This window comes from Manacus candei, unplaced genomic scaffold (assembly GCF_025592945.1).
Source record: "Manacus candei isolate 608988 ecotype Guabito, Panama unplaced genomic scaffold, ASM2559294v1 h1tg000610l, whole genome shotgun sequence".
NCBI lineage: Eukaryota > Metazoa > Chordata > Aves > Passeriformes > Pipridae > Manacus > Manacus candei.
This window is the reverse complement of record NW_026138658.1, coordinates 1-22,551: the sequence shown is the minus strand read 5'-3', so window position 1 is coordinate 22,551 and position 22,551 is coordinate 1. Positions and strand designations below refer to the sequence as shown.

At 64.5% G+C, this 22,551-nt stretch overlaps 2 protein-coding genes across 2 annotated transcripts; both read right to left on the bottom strand.

The window, feature by feature from the left end:
- Positions 1–112: 112 nt before the first annotated feature.
- FTSJ1 (FtsJ RNA 2'-O-methyltransferase 1) lies at positions 113–10,568 on the bottom strand. The gene is given in 13 exon segments (XM_051776729.1): positions 113–719; positions 1,491–1,594; positions 3,281–3,364; positions 4,857–4,959; positions 6,557–6,610; positions 6,741–6,793; positions 6,902–6,990; positions 7,956–8,020; positions 8,022–8,043; positions 8,688–8,707; positions 8,709–8,758; positions 10,441–10,518; positions 10,521–10,568. Coding segments are annotated over 13 exon segments (1,224 nt in total). The 5' UTR covers positions 10,561–10,568; the 3' UTR covers positions 113–257.
- A 3,078-nt stretch (positions 10,569–13,646) lies between these two features.
- On the bottom strand, positions 13,647–21,788 carry LOC127466127 (proteolipid protein 2-like). Its single transcript, XM_051776728.1, has 5 exons — positions 21,617–21,788; positions 17,933–18,076; positions 16,275–16,370; positions 14,924–15,011; positions 13,647–14,034 (listed from the first exon to the last, which is right to left on the bottom strand). Exons 1-5 carry the CDS (start codon positions 21,701–21,703, stop codon positions 14,015–14,017), a joined length of 435 nt encoding a protein of 144 aa, XP_051632688.1. The 5' UTR covers positions 21,704–21,788; the 3' UTR covers positions 13,647–14,014.
- Between the last annotated feature and the right edge of the window lie 763 nt (positions 21,789–22,551).

Genomic DNA, 22,551 nt, shown 5'->3' with positions numbered 1-22,551 from the left:
TTTGCACACCCAGGGGGGTCTCAGGTCATTTCTGAGGGTCCCAGGGGGGGTCTCAGAATGTTCAGGAGGGTCCCAGGGGGGTCTTAGAACATTCCTGATGGTCCTTGCACACCCGGGGGGGTCTCAGAACATTCGTGAGGGTCTCACACACCCAGGGGGGTCTCAGGATGTTTATGGGGGTCCTTGCACACCCAGGGGGGTCTCATCCCACCCACGAGGGTCTCACACACCCCAGGGGGGGGGTCCTTGCAGGAGTTTCAGTCCGAGAGGCCGAGCCCACCCAGCCCCTCACAGGGGGGTCCCTCCCCTTCCTCTTCCTCCCCCTCACAGGGGGGTCCTTCCTCTTCCTCACAGGGGGGTCGCTCCCCCTCACAGGGGGGTCTCTTCTCCTCACAGGGGGGTCCTTCCCCCTCACAGGGGGGTCCTTCCTCTTCCTCACAGGGGGGTCCTTCCCCTTCCTCTTCCTCCCAGGGGGGTCTTTGCCCCCCCACTCCGGGCTCCGGCAGCTCCAGGTTTTCCCACGAGGTTCCTGCCCCTTCCTCCTCCTCCTCCTCCTCCTCGGGGGGTCCCTGAGCCCCCCCCCGGGCCGGGGGTCCCCGAGCCCCCCCCCGGGCCCCCCCCTGCCCCCTCCCCCTCCTGAGCTGACAGGCCCGGGCGTAGGGGGGGGCGATGGGGGGGGCGGGGGGGGGCACGTACGTGTAGGGACGGGAGGGGTCCAGCTGGGGGACAGGGACCAGTATGGACCAGTATGGACCAGTATGGACCAGTGCCTCCTCCCAGTGGGACCCAGTGTGACCCAGTATAGCCCAGTGCCCCCCAGTCCATCCCAGTGCTCCCCACTGCTCCCACTCCATCCCAGTGCCCCCCAGTGCTCCCAGTCCATCCCAGTGCTCCCCACTGCTCCCACTCCATCCCAGTGCCCCCCAGTGCTCCCAGTCCATCCCAGTGCTCCCCACTGCTCCCACTCCATCCCAGTGCCCCCCAGTGCTCCCAGTCCATCCCAGTGCCCCCCAGTGCTCCCAGTCCATCCCAGTGCTCCCCACTGCTCCCACTCCATCCCAGTGCCCCCCAGTCCATCCCAGTGTTCCCCACTGCTCCCACTCCATCCCAGTGCCCCCCAGTGCTCCCAGTCCATCCCAGTGCCCCCCAGTGCTCCCAGTCCAACCCAGTGCTTCTCACTGCTCCCACTCCATCCCAGTGCCCCCCAGTGCTCCCAGTCCATCCCAGTCAGTTCCAGGATCCCTCCCAGTCCGTCCCAGTCTCTCCCAGTCCATCCCAGTTCATCCCAGTCTCTCCCAGTCAGCTCCAGGGTCCCTCCCAGTCCCTCCCAATGCTCTCCAGTGCTCCCAGTCCCTCCCAGTCCATCCCAGTGCTCTCCAGTGCTCCCAGTCCCTCCCAGTCCATCCCAGTGCTCTCCAGTGCTCCCAGTCCCTCCCAGTCCGTCCCAGGGTCCCCCCCAGTTTGCCCAGTTTGCCCAGTTTGCCCGGTACCTGCAGGGGGTAGGTGCGGTCGGGGTCGAAGGCGCTCAGGTCCCCGCAGGCCACGAAGGGGACGATGACCCGGGAGGGGCCCGAGAGCCGGGACACGGACAGGCCTGGGGGGCACGGGGGGGGGGGTCAGGGAGCAGGGAGACCCCCCAAAAACACCCCCCGGGACCCCCGGAACGGCAGCACCCCAAAAATCATCCCAGGATCCCAAAATCCCCCCAGGGACCCCCCAAAAATACCCCCGGGACCCCCAGAACGGCAGCACCCCAAAAATCCTCCCAGGATCCCAAAAACACCCCCCAGGGACCCCCAGAACGGCAGCACCCCAAAAATCCCCCCCAGGATCCCAAAATACCCCCAGGGACCCCCCAAAAACACCCCCCGGGACCCCCAGAACGGCAGCACCCCAGAAATCCCTCCCAGGATCCCAAAATACCCCCAGGGACCCCCCAAAAACACCCCCCGGGACCCCCAGAATGGCAGCACCCCAAAAAATCATCCCAGGATCCCAAAATATCCCCAGGGACCCCCCAAAAACACCCCCAGGACCCCCGGAATGGCAGCACCCCAAAAATCCCCCCCAGGAACCCAAAATACCCCCAGGGACCCCCCAAAAATACCCCCGGGACCCCCGGAATGGCAGCACCCCAAAAATCATCCCAGGATCCCAAAATACCCCCAGGGACACCCCAAAAACACCCCCAGGACCCCCGGAATGGCAGCACCCCAAAAATCCCCCCCAGGAACCCAAAATACCCCCAGGGAGCCCAAAAAATCATCCCAGGATCCCAAAAACACCCCCCGGGACCCCCGGAACGGCAGCACCCCAAAAATCATCCCAGGATCCCAAAATACCCCTGGGACCCCCCCAAAAACACCCCCCTGGGACCCCTGGAACGGCAGCACCCCAAAAATCATCCCAGGATCCCAAAATACCCTCAGGGACCCCTCAAAAGCCCCCCAGGACCTCCAGAATAGCAAGACCCCAAAAAATCATCCCAGGCACCCCCCCAAAACACTCCCAGGGATCCCAAACATCCAGGATCCCAAAATTCTCCCAGGGACCCCTCAAATCCCCTACAGGACCCCCTAAACACTCCCAGGGACCCCAAAAAATCATCCCAGTGACCCCAAAAAATCATCCCAGGATCCGAAATGCCCCCAGGGACCCCAAAAAATCATCCCAGGATCCCAAAAAATCATCCCAGGGACCCCCCAAAACACTCACAGGATCCCAAAATCCTCACAGGATCCCAAAATACCCCCAGGGACCCCAAAAAATCATCCCAGGATCCCAAAAAATCACCCCAGGGACCCCAAAAACCTCAAGGACCCCCAAACCGACCCCCAAGGACCCCCCCAAAGCCTTAAGGACCCCCCAATGCCCCTCCAGGGACCCCAAAAAACCTCAAGGACCCCCAAACCACCCCCCCAGAACCTCCCCCAAGGCCTTAAGGACCCCCCAACGCCCTCCAGGGACCCCCCAAAACCTCAAGGACCCCCAACCCCCCTGCCAAGAACTCCCCCAAAGCCTTAAGGACCCCCCAAACCCACCCCAGGGACCCCAAAAAACCTCAAGGACCCCCAACCCCCCTGCCAAGAACTCCCCCAAAGCCTAAAGGACCCCCCAAACCCACCCCAGGGACCCCAAAAAACCTCAAGAATCCCTCAAACCCCCCATGCCCCCCCCCCCCCCAAAACCTCAACGACCCCCAACTCCCCCCCCCAAGAACTCCCCCAAGGCCTTAAGGACCCCCCAAAAAACCCCAAAGACCCCCCAACTCCCCCCTCACCCACGTCGGGGTCCATCAGGGGGTTGTCCATGGTGGGCACGAAGCCCTCGGGGGGGTCGTACCCCCGGCACACCACGAAGGCCTCTGCAAGGGAAGAGGTCAGGGGGGTCCCCCAAACCCAGGGGGGGCCCCCAAAAAGCCCCGGGGGGGTCCCCAAACCCAGGGGGGTCCCACAAACTCAGGGGAGTCCCACAAACCCAGGGGGTCCCCAAAAAAGCCCCAGGGATCCCCAAACCCAGGGGGTCCCCAAAAAAGCCCCAAGGGGCCCCCAAAAAGCCCCGGGGGAGTCCCCAAACCCAGGGGGTCCCCAAAAACAGGGGGATCCCCAAAAAGCCTCGAGGGGTCCCAAAAAGCCCCGGGGGTCCCCCAAAGAAGTCCAGGGGGTCCCTCAAACCCAGGGGGTCCCCAAAAAAAGCCCCAAGGATCCCCAAAAAGCCCCGGGGGATCCTCAGAAAGCCCCGAAGGATTCCCAAAAAGCCCCAGGGGGTCCCCAAACCCAGGGGGGTTCCCCAAACCCAGGGGGTCCCAAAAAGCCCCGGGGGAGTCCCCAAACCCAGGGGGGTCCCACAAACCCAGGGGGTCCCCAAAAAGCCCCAGGGGGTCCCCAAAAAAGCCCCAAGGGGCCCCCAAAAAGCCCCAGGGGGTCCCCAAAAAGCCCCAGGGGGTCCCCGAAATGCCCCAGGGGGTCCCCGAAAAAGCCCCGGGGGTTCCCCAAATCCAGGGTGTCCCCCAAACCCAGACGAGTCCCCCACACCCCAAAAAAGCCCCAAGGACCCCCAAAAAGCCCCAGGGGTCCCCCAAACCCAGGGGGGTCCCCAAAAAAGCCCCAGGTACCCCCAAAAAGCCCCAGGGGTCCCCCAAACCCAGGGGGGTCCCCAAAAAAGCCCCGGGGATCCCCAAACCCAGGGGGTCCCCAAAAAAGCCCCAGAGGGTCCCTAAAAAGCCCCAAGGACCCCCAAAAGCCCCGGGGGATCCCCAGAAAGCCCTGGGGGATCCCCAAAAAGCCCTGGGTGTCCCCAAACCCAGGGGGGTTCCCCAAAAAGCCCCAAGGGACCCCAAAAGCCCCTGAGGGACCCCCAAAAGCCCCAGGGGGATCCCCAAAAGCCCTGGGTGTCCCCAAAAAGCCCTGGGTGTCCCCAAAAGCCCCAGAGGGTCCCCAAGAAGCCCCAGAGGGACCCCAAAAAGCCCCGGGGTGTCCCCAAAAGCCCCAGAGGGTCCCCAAGAAGCCCCAGAGGGACCCCAAAAAGCCCCGGGGGATCCCCAAAAAGCCCCGGAGGGTCCCCAAAAGCCCCAGGGGGACCCCAAAAAGCCCTAGAGGTACCCCAAAAAGCCCCAGGGGATCCCCAAAAAGCCCCAGAGGAACCCCAAAAAGCCCCGGGGGGATCCCAAAAAGCCCCGGGGGGACCCCAAAAAGCCCCGGGGGGATCCCAAACCCAGGGGGGTTCCCCAAAAAGCCCCGGAGGGACCCCCAAAAGCCCCAGGGGGATCCCCAAAAGCCCCAGAGGGACCCCCAAAAGCCCCGGGGGGACCCCAAAAGCCCCCGGGGGGACCCCAAAAGGCCCCGGGGGGGTCTGACCGATGCTGGAGTTGCGGCTGCTGCGGGGCTTGGCGCAGGTCACGGCGGGGAAGAAGAGCCGCAGTTGGGAGTAGAGCAGGGTCACGTCCTTGCCCCGGAAAATCTGGGGGGGCCCGGGGGGTCAGGGGGGCAGGGAGGGGTCTCCAGACCCCACTGAACCCCCCCCTAGATGTCACTGACTCCCCCCAGAACCCACTGACCCCCCAGACCCCATTGACTCCCCCAGACCCCACTGAACCCCCCGTAGATGCCACTGACCCCCCCCCAGGCCACACTGAACCCCCTCAGAGCCCATTAACCCCCCCCGACCCCATTGAACCCCCCCAGACCCCATTGAACCCCCCCAGACCTCATTGATCCCCCCAGGCCCCATTGATCACCTCGGACCCCATTGAACCCCCCCAGACCCCATTGAACCCCCCCAGACCTCATTGATCCCCCCAGACCCCATTGATCACCTCAGACCCCATTGAACCCCCCCAGACCCCATTGAACCCCCCCAGACCCCATTGATCACCTCAGACCCCATTGAACCCCCCCAGACCCCATTGAACCCCCCCAGACCCCATTGATCACCCAAAACCCCATTGATCACCCTCAGACCCCACTGACCCCTCTTATATCCCACTGACCTCCAGACCCCATTGACCCCCCCCAGATCCCATTGATGGTCAGACCCCAGTGACACCCCTCAGACCCCATTGAACCCCTCAAACCCCACTGACCCCCCCAGATCCCACTGAACCCCTCCAGACCCCACTGACCCCCCCTGACCCCCCCAGACCCCACTGACCCCCCCCAGACCCCACTGATCCCCCCAGATCCCACTGGGTTTGGGGGAACCCCCCTGAGTTTGTGGGGTACCCCCCCTCAAGTTTGAGGGGGTCATTGGGGTCAGTGGGGTTCAATGGGGTCTGAGGGGGGTCACGGGGGTCAGGGGGTCGGGGAGGGGTCCCCACACCCCCCTCGGTTTGGGGGAACCCCCCCTGAGTTTGGGGGGAACCCCCCCTCAAGTTTGAAGGGGTCATTGGGGTCAGTGAGGTTGGGGGGGGTCAGTGGGGTCTGGGGGGTTCAATGGGGTCTGGGGGGGGTCAGTGGGGTCTGGGGGTTGGGGAGGGGTCCCCGGACCCCCCTAGGTTTGGGGGAACCCCCTTGGGTTTGGGGGGAACCCCCCCTCAAGTTTGGGGGGTTCAGTGGGGTCGGGGGGTCAGTGGGGTCTGAGGGGGGGGTCAGTGGGGCCTGGGGGGTCAATGGTGTCTGGAGGGGTCAGTGGGGTCTGGGGGGGTCAGTGGGGTCTGGGGGGGGTCAGTGGGGTCAGGGGGGGTCAGTGGGGTCTGGGGGGGTCAGTGGGGTCTGGGGGGATTCAATGGGGTCTGGGGGGGTCGGTGGGGTTGGTGGAAGTTCAGTGGGGTCTGGGGGGGTCAGTGGGGTCTGAGGGGTTCAGTGGGGTCTGGGGGGGTCAGTGGGGTCTGGGGGGGTTCAATGGGGTCAGTAGAGGTCAGTGGGGTCTGAGGGGTTCAGTGGGGTCTGGGGGGGTTCAATGGGGTCAGTAGAGGTCAGTGGGGTCTGAGAGGTTCAGTGGGGTCTGGGGGGGGTCAGTGGGGTCTGAGGGGTTCAGTGGGGTCTGGGGGGGTCAGTGGGGTCTGGGGGGTCCCATTTTGGGGAGCCCCCCTCAATTTTGGGGGCATCCAGGAACTCACCTTGGCCACGAAGGTGCCGCCTTTCTTCAGGACGTGGGTGGTGATGTTCAGTGCCTGGGGGGGACGGGGGGGGAAACCCCCCAAAAAGGGGATTTAGGGGGTCCCCCAGGGGTTGGGGGGGGTCCCTGAGGGGTTCTGGGGTGGATTTAGGGGGGATTTGGGGGGCTTTTTGGACCCCACTCACCGCCAGCAGCAGCTGAGCCTGGATGTACTCGTCCAGGTCGTGCAGCCCCGTCACTGCAATTTGGGGAGGGGGGGGGGGGGAAATTTGGGGGGTCAGGGGGGTTTGGGGGGGTCAGGGGGGCTCAGGGGTGTCCCCTCAGGGTGCAGCCCCCCCAAACTGACCGTCAGGGGCCCCGTCACAGACCACCAGGTCGGCCGGGTGGCCCTCGAAGTGCCGCTGGATCTCCTGGGCCGTGGAGACCTGGGGGGGGAATTTGGGGGGTCAGGGGGGGCTTTGGGGGGGCTGGGGGGGCTGGGGAGGGGGAATATGGGGTTTGGGGGTCTCTTGAGGGGGGAGAAATGGGGTTTTTTTGGGGGGGAAATGGGGGCCAGAGGGGACCCTGGGGGAGGGAAATGGGGTGTGAGGGCACCTTTGGGGGGGAAATTGGGGTCTGGGGGTACCTTGGGGGGGGAAATGGGGTCTGGGGGCACCTTTGGGGTAGGTCAGGGGGGTCTTGGAGGTGTCTCTTGTGGGGGGGAATATGGGGTTTGGGGGGGGGTCTAGGGGAGAAATTGGGTCTGGGGGGTGCTTGGGGGTAGAGAAATGGAGTTTGGGGGTCTCTTGGGGGGGAAAAATGGGGTTTGTGGGGTGGAAATGGGGGTCAGAGGGGACCCTGGGGGAGGGAATTGGGGTCTGGGGGGCACCTTTGGGGGGGGAACTTGGGGTCTGGGGGTACCTTTGGGGGGGAAATGGGGTCTGGGGGCACCTTTGGGGGGTAAGGGGGAGGTCAGGGGGGTCTTGGAGGGGTCTCTTGGGGAGGAATATGGGTTTGGGGGGGGGTCTAGGGGAGAAATCGGGTCTGGGGGGTGCTTGGGGGTAGAGAAATGGAGTTTGGTGGTGGGGGGGAAATGGGGGTCAGAGGGGACCCTGGGGGGGGGAATTGGGGTCTGGGGGTGCTTTGGGGGGAATTGGGGTCTGGGGGTGCTTTTGAGGGGAGGAATTGGTGTCTGGGGACACCTTTTGGGGGAGGGAAGTGGGGTCTGGGGGTACTTTGGGGTGAACTGGGGTCTGGGGGTACCTTTAGGGGAGGAATTGGGGTCTGGGGGTCAGAGAAGGGAAATGGGATCTCAGTGGGGAATTGGGGTTCTGGGGGGACTGTGGTGGTTTTGGGGGGGTCAGGGCAGGGTTTGGGGTTCAGGGGTTGTTTTTGGGGGGGGGTCCCACCTTTGGTGATGTCCGCCCTGGATCTGCAGCACCCCCGGCAGAGGGGCCATGGCCTGAGATCCACGGACCACCACCTGGGGCTGGGGACCCCTCGGACCCCCTGGGGGGGGCATCAGGGGGGGCTGAAACCCCCCTCCAGACCCCATTGAACTCCCACTGACCTCCACTGACAGCCCCCAGACCCCACTGACCCCCCCAGACCCTCCCAGACCCCACTGACCCCCTCCCAGACCCCACTGACCCTCTACTGACCCCCCCCAGATCCCATTGACCCCCCCGGACCCCATTGAATCCCCCAGACTACAATGACCCCCCCAGACCCCACTGACCCCCCCAGACCCCACTGACCTCTACTGACCGCCCCCAGATCCCATTGACCCCTCTTAGACCCCCTGGGGGGGCATTAGAGGGGCTGAGACCCCCAACCCCCCCCAAACCCGGACTCCCAGTCCCCCCCAGTCCCTGCCAGTGCCCCCCAGTCCCCCCAGTCCCTCCCAGTGCCCCCCAGTCCCCCCCATTCCCTCCCAGTCCCTCCCAGTGCCCCCCAGTCCCTCCCAGTGCCCCCCAGTCCCCCCCATTCCCTCCCAGTGCCCCCCAGTCCTCCCAGTGCCCCCCAGTCCCTCCCAGTGCCCCCCAGTCCCCCCCATTCCTCCCAGTCCCTCCCAGTGCCCCCCATTCCCCTCCCAGTCCTCCCAGTGCCCCCCAGTGCCCTCCCAGTGCCCCCCCAGTCCCCCCAGGTCCCACCTGAGGTGCCGACTCAGCACCTTGGCTCCAGCTCCCGGGGGCGGCACAAAGGTCCACGGCCCGACGGACCCCTGGCACCAGTTACACCAGTTACACCAGTTACACCAGTTACACCAGTCACACCAGTGCTCCCAGCTACAGCAGTGCTCCCAGTTACACCAGTTACACCAGTTACAACAGTCACACCGGTTACACAGTGCCCCAGTTACACCAATTACAGCAGTCCTCCCAGTTACACCACTGCTCCCAGTTACACCAGTGCTCCCAGTTACACCACTGCTCCCAGTACCCCCAGTCCCCAGAGACACCAGTGCGCCCAATTCCACCACTGCTCCAGTTACCCCCAGTGCTCTCACTCCCTCCCAGTGCCCCCAGTCCCTCCCAGTGTCCCCATTCCCATCAGTCCCTCCCATTCCCCCCCAGTCCCTCCCAGTGCCCCCATTCCCACCAGTCCTTCCCAGTCCCTCCCAGTGCCCCCATTCCCACCAGTCCCTCCAGTGCCCCCATTCCACCAGTTCTTCCCAGTCCCTCCCAGTGCCCCCATTCCCACCAGTTCTTCCCAGTCCCTCCCAGTGCCCCCATTCCCACCAGTCCCTCCCAGTGCCCCCATTCCCACCAGTCCCTTCCCAGTCCCTCCCAGTGCCCCCATTCCCACCAGTTCTTCCCAGTCCCTCCCAGTGCCCCCATTCCCACCAGTCCTTCCCAGTCCCTCCCAGTGCCCCCATTCCCACCAGTCCTTCCCAGTCCTTCCCAGTGCCCCCATTCCACCAGTCCTTCCCAGTCCTTCCCAGTGCCCCCATTCCCACCAGTTCTTCCCAGTCCCTCCAGTGTCCCCATTCCCACCAGTTCTTCCCAGTCCTTCCCAGTGCCCCCATTCCCACCAGTTCTTCCCAGTCCCTCCCAGTGTCCCCATTCACACCAGTCTCATTCTCACCAGTCCCTCCCAGTGCCCCCATTCCCCCCAGTCCTTCCCAGTGCCCCCATTCCCACCAGTTCTTCCCAGTCCCTCCCAGTGCCCCCATTCCCACCAGTCCTTCCCAGTCCCTCCCAGTGTCCCCATTCCCACCAGTCCCATTCCCACCAGTCCCTCCCAGTGCCCCCATTCCTCCCAGTCCTTCCCAGTGCCCCCATTCCCACCAGTTCTTCCCAGTGTCCCCATTCCACCAGTCCATTCCCACCAGTCCCATTCCCACCAGTCCCATTTCCACCATTCCCTCCCAGTGCCCCCATTCCCACCAGTCCCCCCAGTCCATCCCATTCCCCCCCTCACCCCCAGTCCCTCCCAGTGCCCCCCATGTCCATCCCAGTGCCCCCCAGTCCTATTCCCCCGAGTCCATCCCATTCCTCCCATTCCCTCCCTCACCCCCAGTCCCTCCCAGTGCCCCCCAGTCCCTCCCAGCGCTCCCCAGTCCATCCCCAGTGCTCCCAGTCCCATTCCCCCCCATTCCCCCCAGAGCTCCCCAGTCCCATCCCAGTGCTCCCAGTCCCCAGTCCCTCCCATTCCCCCCATTCCCCCCCAGTCCCCCCCAGTGCCCCCAGTCCCCCCATTCCCCCCAGTCCCTCCCAGTGCCCCCAGTGCCCCCCAGTCCCTCCCATTCCCCCCCCAGTGCCCCCAGTGCCCCCCAGTCCCCCCAGTCCCCCCCAGTGCCCCCAGTCCCCCCATTCCCCCCCATTCCCCCCAGTCCCTCCCAGTGCCCCCAGTGCCCCCCCAGTCCCTCCCATTCCCCCCCAGTGCCCCCAGTGCCCCCAGTACCGCGGAAGAGCTGGAAGCGCTGGTCGAGCTGGAGCAGTTTGAAGGCGCTGCGGGCCCTCCAGCCGCCCTCCTTGGCAGCCGGTAATAAATGTCCCGCTTGTCCTTGGAGGAGCGGCCCATGTTTATGTAGGGCCTACACAAACACACCTTGTTTACGTGGGGGGCACCCGAAAATGGGGGGGTTTCGGGGGGGACTCCCCACCCCCAACCTGCACCCAGGGGTTATGGGGGCACCCACGGGCTGGTTGGGATGTTGTAATCCCCCCCTCAAGTGTTGTTTATTTGTAGGTCCTACTATAAACAAACCACTGTTTATGTGGCGGGCACCCAAAAATGGGGGGTGCTGGGGACCCACCACCCCCAGCTTGCACCTACGGGTTATGGGGGCACCCAAGGGCTGGTTGTGCTGTTATAATTCCTCATCGTTGTTTATTTCTAGGTCCTACTGTAAACAAACCTTGTTTACGTGGGGGGCACCCAAAAATGGGGGGTCCTGAAAGGACCCACAGCCCCCAGCTCGCACCCCCGGCTTATGGGGAGCACCCACAGGCTGCTTATGATGTAACCCCCCCTCAAGTGTTGTTTATTCGTAGGTCCTACCATAAGTAAAACCACTATTTATGGGAAACAACGTAAAACACAGGGAGTCCAGGAGGACCCACCAGCTCCAAGCTTCTCCCCGGGGTTATGGGGGGACTCCCATGCCGGCCGTGCTATTACAACCCCCCCAAGCATTATTTATTTGTAGGTCCTACTGTAACCACTGCACTATTTAAACGGGGCGCAGCCACAAAACACGGAGCCCTGAAGGACCCAGCGGCTCCAGGCCGGGTTCTAAGAAGCCCGCGGGCTGTTCGGGCCGCTTTAAAACCTCCTCAATCACATTTATTTGAGTCTTATTATATTTATAGGTCCTACTCCACACAACCTCCGACTGAGCGACTGCGCATGCGCCGCCTCCCTCCCGTTACCGCCCCCTGGCGTCCCGCCCACCCCCGATCCCCCCCCCCCCCCTGCCCCTCATAACCCCCCATAAACCCCCCATAAACCCCCATAACCCTGGTAACCCCCGCCCGCCGCGGTACCGGGACGCGCCGGGGAAGGACCGGAGAGGAGCCGGGAGGAGGAAGAGGAGGAGAACGAGGAGGAGGAAGAGGAGGAAGAGGAGGAGCGGTGAGGGCGCTGAGGGCGGAGCGGCGGCGTCTGAGGGGTCTGAGGGGAGGGTGAGGGTGCCGCCTTTTCGCACTGCGCATGCGCGAGGCGGGAACCGTGAGGGGAAGGAGGTTTCCCGCCCTTTTTCCATGAGGGGAAGGGGGGTTTGACATTCTCTTTCCGTGAGGGGAAGGGGGGGTTTGACATTCTCTTTCCGTGAGGGGAAGAAGCGGCTCCTGCTCTTTTTCCACGAGGGGAGGAGATTTCCTGTATTCTCTCTCAGAGGCAATGGGGCCGTTCCCTGCCTTTTTCCATCAAGGAAGTGCGGGAGGTTTCCCATCTTTTTCCGTGAGGGGAATGGGGAGGGGTTTACACCCTCTTTCCATGAGGGAAAGAAGCGGCTCCTGCTCTTTTTCCATGAGGGGAGGAGGTTTCCCGTCTTCTCTCTCAGAGGCAATGGGGCCGTTCCTGCCTTTTTCCAACAGGGAAAGGGGGGGAGGTTTCCCACCCCTTTTTCCCTGAGGGGAAGGGAGGTTTCACACCCTCTTTCCATGAGGGAAAGAAGCCACTCCTGCTCTTTTTCCATGAGGGGAGGAGGTTTCCCATCTTTTCTCTCAGAGGGATGGGGTTGGTTCCTGCCTTTTTCCATCAGGGAAGGGGGGGAGGTTTCCCACCCTTTTTCCGTGAGGGGAAGGGAGGGTTTCACACTCTCTTTCCACGAGGGAAAAAAGGGTTTCCCGCCCTTTTTCCACAAGGAGAGAAGAGTTTTCCTGCTTTTTTTTTTCCGTGAGGGATAGAGGGGGAGTTTTTCCACCCTTTTTCCACAGGGGGAGAGGAGTTTTCCTGCTTTTATTTCTGTGAGAGGAGGGAGAGGATTCCTGCCCTTTTTCCACAAGGAGAGAAGAGTTTTCTTGCTTTTTTTTTTCAGTGAGGGGAGGGAGAGGATTCCTGCCCTTTTTCCACAGGGGAAGAAGAGTTTTCCTGCTTTTTTTTTCCGTGAGGGATAAGGGGAGTTTTCCACCCTTTTTCCATGAGGGGAGAAGGAGTTTCCCACCCTTTTCTGTGAGGAATAGGGGAAGTTTTCCACCCCTTTTCTACAAGGGGAGAAGGGTTTTCCTGCTTTTTTTTCTGTGAGGGATAGTGGGAATTTCCCACCCTTTTTCCACAAGGGGAGAAGAGTTTTCCTGCCTTTTTTTCTGTGAGGGGGGAGGGAGAGGATTCCTGCCCTTTTTCCACAAGGAGAGAAGAGTTTTCCTGCTTTTTTTTCCGTGACGGATAGGGGGAGTTTTCCACCCTTTTTCCATGAGGGAGAAGAGTTTTCCTGCTTTTTTTTCTGTGAGGGATAGTGGAAATTTTCCACCCTTTTTCCATGAGGGGAGAAGAGTTTTCTCCTTTTTTTTCTGTGAGGGATAGGGGGAGTTTTCCACCCTTTTTTCCCCAAGGGGAGAAGAGTTTTCCCGCCTTCTTTACAGTGAGGGATAGTGGGAATTTTCCATCCTTTTTTCCATGAGGGGAGAAGAGTTTTCCTGCTTTTTTTTTCCGTGACGGATAGAGGGGGAGTTTTCCACCCTTTTTCCATGAGGGAGACGAGTTTTCCCGCCTTTTTTTTCTGTGAGGGGAGGGAGAGGATTCCTCCCCTTTTTCCACAAGGGAAGAAGAGTTTTCCTGCTTTTTTTCTGTGAGGGATAGGGGGAATTTTCCACCCTTGTTCCATAAGAGGAGAAGGAGTTTCTCACCTGTTTTATTGTGAGAGGAGGGAGAGGATTCCTCCCCTTTTTCCATGGGGGGAGAAGAGTTTTCCTGTTTTTTTTTTCCGTGAGGGATAGGGGGAATTTTCCACCCTTTTTCCATGAGGGGAGAAGGAGTTTCCCACCCTTTTCTGTGAAGGATAGGGGAAGTTTTTCCACCCTTTTTCCATGAGGAGAGAAGAGTTTTCCTGCTTTTTTTTCCGTGAGGGACAGGGGGAGTTTCCCCCCCTTTTTCCACGAGGGGAGGGGGCACAGGGACCCCCCCACCAGACCGTCGTCGCCACAGACCCGCCGGACCCGGTAACGTCGTGATAAAAACCCCTTTATTTCCCAATGTATCGCCTCAAAAATCCTCCTCTGGGCTGGGGGGGGGGATGGGAGACCACCCTAAAATCTGAGGGGGGCACCCCAAAACCCACGGGGGGGGGCGAAGTCACCTCTAAACCTGAGGGGGGGGGGGTCTCCTCAGGGGGAAACTGAGGCACGGGCGGTTCCAGGCACTTGCAAAGGCGTTTTTTTTGGGGGGGGACACACCCTGAGGGACCCCCAGACCTTCCCCCTGCCCCCTCCCCCCTTCTGAGGGGCGCCGGGACCCCCCAATAATTTAAGGCTGGGGATCCTCCGGGGGGGGAGGGGGAGGTTTTGGGGGGTCTCTGGGTGTGTCCTGGGGGGGTTCAGGCGCCGTCCGGGGACTCTGGGGGGGACAAAATGGGGGGGCGGGGTTGTTACCCCCTCCCCAGTCATCCCAGTACCCCCCACGGGGCACTTCCTGTCCCCTCCCAGTGCTCCCAGTTCCACCAGTAGGGCGGCCCTCCCCTTCCCAGTGCCCCCAAGGGTTACCCCCCCTGCTCCCAGTGCTCCCAGTTCTCCCTTAGAGGTCCCTCCCAGTGCTCCCAGTACCCCCCCCCAGGTCAGCGACCCCTCCCAGTGCTCCCAGTACCCCCCCCACCACGGGGCAGTGACCCCTCCCAGTGCTCCCAGTACCCCCCTCCTCCAGGGCAGTAACTCCTCCCAGTGCTCCCAGTACCCCCCCTCCAGGGCAGTGACCCCTCCCAGTGCTTCCAGTTCTCCCTTAGAGGTCCCTCCCAGTGCTCCCAGTACCCCCCCCAGGGCAGTGACCCCTCCCAGTGCTTCCAGTACCCCCCCCACAGGTCAGTGACCCCTCCCAGTGCTCCCAGTACCCCCCCCAGGGCAGTGACCCCTCCCAGTGCTCCCAGTACACCCCTCCCCCAGGTCAGTAACTCCTCCCAGTGCTCCCAGTATCCCCCCCATAGGGCAGCGACCCCTCCCAGTGCTTCCAGTACCCCCCCATAGGGCAGTGACCCCTCCCAGTGCTCCCAGTACCCCCCCCAGGTCAGTGACCCCTCCCAGTGCTCCCAGTACCCCCCCCAGGTCAGCGAGCCCGCCCAGTGCTCCCAGTACCCCCCCCCAGGTCAGTGACCCCTCCCAGTGCTCCCAGTACCCCCCCCAGGTCAGTGACCCCTCCCAGTGCTCCCAGTACCCCCCCCAGGTCAGTGACCCCTCCCAGTGCTCCCAGTACCCCCCCCAGGTCAGTGACCCCTCCCAGTGCTCCCAGTCCGCACCAGTGGGGGCGGCGCTGTGGCCCTGCCGCGTGGGGAGGGTGATGTAGGCGTCGTATCCCAGCAGGATCCCGGCCAGGAGCCCGAAAACCTGGGGGAGGGGGGGGTCAGAGAGCCCCGAAATCCCCCCCAAACCCCCCCTGTACCCCCCAAATCCCCCTGTACCCCCTAAACCCCCCCTCTACCCCCCAAATCCTCCCTGTAACCCCTAAACCCCCTCTGTACCCCCCAAATCCCCCCTGTGCCCCCCAAACCCCCCTGCATCCCCAAATCCCCCCTAAACCCCCCTGTACCCCCCAAATCCCCCCCAAACCCCCCTGTACCCCCCAAATCCCCCCTGTACCCCCCAAATCCCCCCCAAACCCCCCTGTACCCCCCAAATCCCCCCCAAACTCCCCTGCACCCCAAACCCCCTCTTATACCCCCCAGTTCTGCCCCCCCATCCCAGCCAGGACCCCAAACACCTCAGGGGGGGTTATCAGGGGTGTCAGAGACCCCCAAACAGCCCCTCCTGCACCCCCAAACACCCCCTGTAACCCCCTGTGCCCCCTAAACCCCCCGTACCCCCCAAATCCCCCCCAAACTCCCTCACACTCCAAACCCCCTCTTACGCCCCCTAATTCTGCCCCCCCCCCAATCCCAGCCAGGACCCCAAACACCTGAGGGGGGTGGGGGGCTCAGAGACCCCCAAACAGCCCCCCCTGCACCCCCAAACACCCCCTGTACCCCCAAACCCTCCCGTGCCCCCCAAAACCCCCCCCAAACTTCCCTGCACCCCAAACCCCCTCTTATACCCCCCAATTCTGCTCCTCCCATCCCAGCCAGGACCCCAAACACCCAGGGGGGGTTATCAGGGGTGTCAGAGACCCCCAACCCACACCCCCGTACCCCCTAAATGTCCTCTGCACCCCCAAACCTTCCCTTGTACCCCCCCAAATCCCCATCACCCCAACCAGGACCCCAAACACCCTGGGGGGGTGTCAGAGACCCCAAACCCCTCCCTGCACCCCCCAACCTCCCCCCTCCCACCCCGACCTGGAGCCCAAAGCCCTGAGGGGGTGTCAGAGCCCCCCCAAAGCCCTCAGGGGATGTCAGAGACCCCCAAAGCCCTGAGGGGGTGTCAGAGACCCCCAAAGCCCTGAGGGGGTGTCAGAGCCCCCCCCGTGCCCCCCAAAGCCCTGAGGGGGTGTCAGAGCCCCCCCAAAGCCCTGAGGGGGTGTCAGAGCCCCCCCAAAGCCCTCAGGGGATGTCAGAGACCCCCAAAGCCCTGAGGGGGTGTCAGAGCCCCCCCCCGTGCCCCCCAAAGCCCTGAGGGGGTGTCAGAGCCCCCCCCCGTGCCCCCCCAATCCCCCACCCCCCCCGCGATGGCGGCGCCGCCGCGGTGGTCGACGATGACGATGAGGGAGGTGATGAGGAAGAGCACGGCCCCGATCACACAGCGCGTGAAGTCCTGGGGAGGGGGCACAGCTGGGACCCCTCCCGGCACCCCCAAACCCCCGGGGACCCCCTCCAGGGACCCCCAAACCCCCGGGGACCCCCCCCAGGGACCCCCAAACCCCCGGGGACCCCCTCCAGGGACCCCCAAACCCCCGGGGACCCCCCCAGGGACCCCCCAAACCCTTTGGGGACACCCAGGGACCCCCAAAGCCCCGGGGGCCCCCTCCAGGGACCCCCCAAACCCCCGGGGACCCCTCCAGGGACCCCCAAACCTCCAGGGACCCCACCTGGGACCCCCAAACCCTCTGGGGACACCCAGAAACCCCTCCAGGGACCCCCAAACCTTCAGGGACCCCCCTGGGACCCCAAATCCTCTGGGGACACCCAGAAATCCCCTCCAGGGACCCCCAAACCTTCAGGGACCCCCCTGGGACCCCAAACCCTCTGGGGACACCCAGAAATCCCCTCCAGGGACCCCCCTGAAGCCCCCAGGGATCCTCCTCTAGGACCCCCCAAACCCTCCGAGGACCCCCGACCCCCCCTCAGTGCCCTCCATGTCCCCCAAATCCCCCTCAGGGCTCCTCCCAATCCTCTCAGTGCCCCCTGACGCCCCCCCAAACCCCCTCCTAACCCCCCAACCCCCCTCAAATGCCCTCCCAGCCCCCCCAACGCCCCCCAAATCCCCCTCAGGGCCCGTCCAAACACCTCCCCAACCCCCTGTGCCCCCCAACCCCCCTCAAATGCCCTCCCAGCCCCCCCCAGCGCCCCCCAAATCCCCCTCAGGGCCCCTCCAAACCCCTCCCCAACCCAGCAGTGCCCCCCAAACCCCCCTCAAATGCCCTCCCAGCCCCCCAATGCCCCCCCAACCCCCCCTCAAATGCCCTCCCAACCCCCCCTGATGCCCCCCAAATCCCCTCCTAACCCCCCCCAACCCCTCCCCAACCCAGCAGTGCCCCCCAACCCCCCTCAAATGCCCTCCCAGCCCCCCCAGCGCCCCCCAAATCCCCCTCAGGGCCCCTCCAAACCCCTCCCCAACCCAGCAGTGCCCCCCAAACCCCCCTCAAATGCCCTCCCAGCCCCCCAATGCCCCCCCAACCCCCCCTCAAATGCCCTCCCAACCCCCCTGATGCCCCCCAAATCCCCTCCTAACCCCCCCAACCCCTCCCCAACCCAGCAGTGCCCCCCAACCCCCCTCAAATGCCCTCCCAGCCCCCCCAACGCCCCCCAAATCCTCCTCAGGACCCCTCCAAATCCTCTCAGTCTCCCCAGTGCCCCCCAACCCCCCCTCAAATGCCCTCCCAGCCCCCCTAAATCTCCCTCAGGGCCCCTCTAGATCCTCTCAGTCTCCCCCAGTGACCCCCAACCCCCCTCAAATGCCCTCCCAGCCCCCCCTAACACCCCCCAAATCCCCTTCTGACCCCTCCAAATCCTCCCAGTCCCCCCCAATGCCCCCCAAACCCCCTCGTAACCCCCCCAAACCCCCCTCAAATGCCCTCCCAGCCCCCCCAACGCCCCCCAAATCCCCTTCTAACCCCTCCAACCCCCCCCCAGTACCCCCCCAGGCCCCCCACTCACGGTCCAGCCCCAGGGCAGCCGGGGGGGCAGGCGGCACCCCCAGGCCAGCAGCACCAGCGCCGCAAACACCATTTCCACCGCGGCCAGGCCCGCGTAGCCCGAGCGCGACGCCCCGAAGCAGATCAGGGTCAGCAGGCACAGGATCTGGGGGGACAGGGGGGGTATGGGGTCTGTATGGCACCCCCAGAGCTCCTGGAGACCCCACAGACACCCCCAGAGCCCCCCATAGACACCCCTGTACACCCACACTCCGAAGCAGATCAGGGTCAGCAGGCACAGGATCTGGGGGGGCAGGGGGGGATGGGGTCCATATGGCACCCACAGAGACCCCCAGAAACCCCCCAGACACCCCCAGAGACACCCCCCTACACCCACACCCCGAAGCAGATCAGGGTCAGCAGGCACAGGATCTGGGGGGACAGGGGGGGATGGAGTCCATATGGGACCCACAGAGCCCCCCCAGAAACCCCTCACACACCCCCAGAGCCCCCCATAGACACCCCCATACACCCACACCCCGAAGCAGATCAGGGTCAGCAGGCACAGGATCTGGGGGGGACAGGGCCCTATAGGATCCATAGGGGACCCACAGAGCCCCCCCAGAAACCCCACACACACCCCCAGAGCCCCCCATAGACACTCCCTCACACCCACACCCCGAAGCAGATCAGGGTCAGCAGGCACAGGATCTGGGGGGGCAGGGGGGGATGGAGTCCATATGGCACCCACAGAGCCCCCCCAGAGACCCCTCACACACCCCCAGACCCCCACAGAGACACCCCCACACCCCAAAGCAGATCAGGGTCAGCAGGCACAGGGCCTGGGGGGACAGGGCCCTATAGGATCCATGGGGCACCCACAGAGCCACCCCAGAAACCCCTCACACACCCCCACAGACCCCCTAAATCTCCCCCATAGACCCTCCAACGGCCCTTCCTATAGGCCCTCACAGGCTTCCCAGAGCGCCCCCTACAGGCCACAGTGGGGTCCTATAGAACCCCCATAACACCCCCTATAGACACCGCCACAGTGCACCCATAGAGCCCCCCCCTTAGTGCCCCCTATAGAGCATTGTGGGGTCCCCTATAGACCCTTTACAGCACCCCCTATAGACCCCTTATGGTGCCCCTTATAGAGCACTGTGGGGTCCCCTATAGACCCCTTGCAGCGCCCCCTATAGACCCTTTATGGTGCCCCCTATAGACCCTTTATGGCGCCCCCTATAGACCCTTTATAATGCCCTCTATAGAGCACTGTGGGGTCCCCTATAGACTCCTTATAGCACCCCCTATAGACCCTTTATGGTGCCCCCTATAGAGCACTGTGGGGTCCCCCATAGACCCCTTGTGACACCCCCTATAGACCCTTTATGGTGCCCCCTATAGACCTTTTATAATGCCCCCTATAGAGCACTGTGGGGTCCCCTATAGACCCCTTGCAGCGCCCCCTATGGACCCTTTATGGTGCCCCCTATAGACCCTTTATAGCACCCCCTATAGACCCTTTATAATGCCCTCTATAGAGCACTGTGGGGTCCCCCATAGACCCCTTGTGACACCCCCTATAGACCCTTTATGGTGCCCCCTATAGACCCTTTATAATGCCCTTTATAGAGCACTGTGGGGTCCCCCATAGACCCCTTGTGACACCCCCTATAGACCCTTTATGGTGCCCCCTATAGACCCTTTATAATGCCCTTTATAGAGCACTGTGGGGTCCCCCATAGACCCCTTGTGACACTCCCTATAGACTCTTTATAATGCCCCTTATAGGGCACTGTGGGGTCCCCCAGAACCCCCATAGCGCCCCCCTCAGCCTCTCCCGCGCTCCCCATAGAACGCCCATAGGCTCTCCTATAGATCCCCTACAGGCCCCGCCCCGTCAGGCCCCGCCCCGTTAGGCCCCGCCCCCCGCGTGGGCGGCGGGCCGAGGCGCCGCCGTGGGCGCGCCGGGGCGGGGCCGTCGCCGGGCAACGGTCGCCATGGCAACGGCACAAACAGCCCTTCAAGGGGCGACGGCGGCGGTGGGGTCCGCCCAGCCTAGGGGGGCTCTTAAAGGGGCAACGGCACCTCGGGGGAGGGGGCTTTAAAGGGGCGGGTCCCGGGATCCCCTTAAAGGGGCCGCGTCCCCCTTAAAGGGATGCCCCGAAGTCCCTTAAAGGGGCCGCGCCCGCCGTGACGCGCCGAGAGCCGCCCGGGCTGGCGCAATAACGGCTGGCACGGCGGGCACCGCCCAAACCCCTCCTTGGCCCTCCCCGGCCCCGAGACATCCGGGTCCCCCCCATTTCCAACAGGGGCCCCCCCGAGACATCCGGGTCCCCCCCATTTCCAAACGGGGCCCCCCCGGCCCCGCCCTCTTTACACCTTCCCGGCCCGACCCCCCCTTTCCCAAGGGCGTTGCCCCGAGACGGGACCGGAGGGGGGGGTTTTGGATGACTGTCACCCCCTCCCCCCCCTCGGGACACGTGGGATCCCTCCTGCCACGCCTTGGCGGGAAGCCCAAGGCCCCAGAGGGCCGGACATCCCCCCCCCCACCCCCGAGGGGACCCGCTGTCACCTCTCCCACCTCTCCCACCCCCCAAAATAGGGACCCGGCCGTCCCTCTGCCCTCCCCCCCCCCCAAAATAGGAACTCGGGGGGGTCCCAGCGTCCCCCCCCCAAAATGTGGACCCCCTGTCACGGTGGGCACACCCCCCCCCCCCAAAATAGACCCACCCCGCATCTCCTAACGCCCTAAATGGGGACCCACCCATCCTGCTACCCCCCCAAAAAATACGGGACCCACGTGGCGTGGCGTGGTGCCCCCCCCAAAAAAAATTCAGGTGTCCTCCTCCCCCCCAAATGGGCACCCGCTCCCCCACCCCCCAAAAATGGGGGACTCCAATGGGCACCCGCTCATCCTTAATGCCCCCCCCCCCCCCAAAATAACCGGTGACCGGTCACCCCACCCCCCAAAAATGAGGGACTCACCCTCCCACCCCCCCCAAATGGGCACCGAGGCATCCCGGTGCCACCCCCCCCAAAAAACCCCCTGCCGGTGACCGGGCATCCTCATCCCCCCCAAATAGGGACCGGGACATCCCCCCGCCCCAAAAAAGACCCCGATGGGTCCCGGGGGTCTCCAGGACCCCCTTTCCCCCTCCGACACCTCCACCCCGAGGGTCTCTCGCCCCTCCCTCTCCCCTTAGTCCCCCTCGGGGGTCTCCAGGACCCCCTTTTTTTACCTCCAACCCCCCCCCTGAGGGTCTCTCGCCCCTCCCTCTCCCTTTAGTCCTCCCCGCCCCCCTGGGGGTCTCCAGGACCCCCTTTTTCACCTCCAACCCCCCCCACTCCGAGGGTCTCTCTCCCCCCCCGGGGGTCTCCAGGACCCCCACCCCGAGGGTCTCTCGCCCCCCTCTCCCCTTAGTCCCCCTCCCGAGGGGCTCCAGGACCCCCTTTCCATCTCCAGCACACCCACCCTGAGGGTCTCTCCCTCCTCTCCCCCCCTCTCCACCTCCAACCCCCCCCCCCCCCGAGGGTCTCTCCTCCCCCGGGGGTCTCCACCCCCAACCCCCCCCCCGAGTGTCTCTCCCCTCCCCGGGGGTCTCTGCCCTCCCCGAGGGTCTCTGCCCTCCCCGAGGGTCTCCCCCCCCCCCGGGGGTCTCCCCCCCCCCCCGGGGGTCTCTCCCCCCCCCCGCTCTCTCACGATCTCGGCGATGAGCACGAGCCCTTTCCGGGTGCGGCTGAAGGCGAGGCAGCTCCCGGGGCAGTTCTGGGACCCGCCGGGCTCCATTTTGGGCACGGCCCGACCGGGCGGCACCGACCGGGCGGGGGAGAGAAACCGGGGGGGGACCCGAAAAGGAGGAGGAGGAGGAGGAAGGGGGGGGAAGGGGGGGGGGGAACGGGCAAAGAGCGGGGGCGGGGCCGGGCGGGCGCGCGCCGAGACGCGATTGGCTGGAGGGGCGCCGAGGGGCGGGGCCAAGCGGCGGCGGGGGAAACCCCTACAAGGAACCCCGGGGGGCGTGGCCAGGGGCATGAGGCGGCAGGTGATTGGCTGGTGGCAGGTTAGGGGGCGAGGCCAAGCGGCGGCGGGGGAAACCCCTACAAGGAACTCCGGGGGGCGTGGCCAGGGGCGAGAGCCGGCAGGTGATTGGCTGGTGGTGGATTAGGGGGCGGGGCTAGGCGGTCGGGGAAACCCCTACAAGGCTGGCGTGGGGAGTGTCCGGGAGGCGGGGCTTATAAAAGAGGGCGCGGCCGGGTGGAGAGAGCCGGCAGGTGATTGGCTGGAAGGGCGCCGAGGGGCGGGGCCAAGCGGCGGCGGGGGAAACCCCTACAAGGAACCCCGGGGGGCGTGGCCAGGGGCATGAGGCGGCAGGTGATTGGCTGGTGGCAGGTTAGGGGGCGGAGCCAAGCGCGGCGGGGAAACCCCTACAAGGATGGGGGGGGGGGGGGGGCTCGCGGGGAGTGGCCAGGAGTGCGAGGAGGAGGGTGATTGGCTGGTGGAGGATTAGGGGCGTGGCCAGGCGGCGATGGGGGAATCCTCTACAAGGACAAGCGGGGATTCCGGGGGGCGTGGCCAGGGGAGTGAGGCGGCACCTGATTGGCTGGTGGCAGATTAGAGGGCGGAGCCAAGCGGCGGCG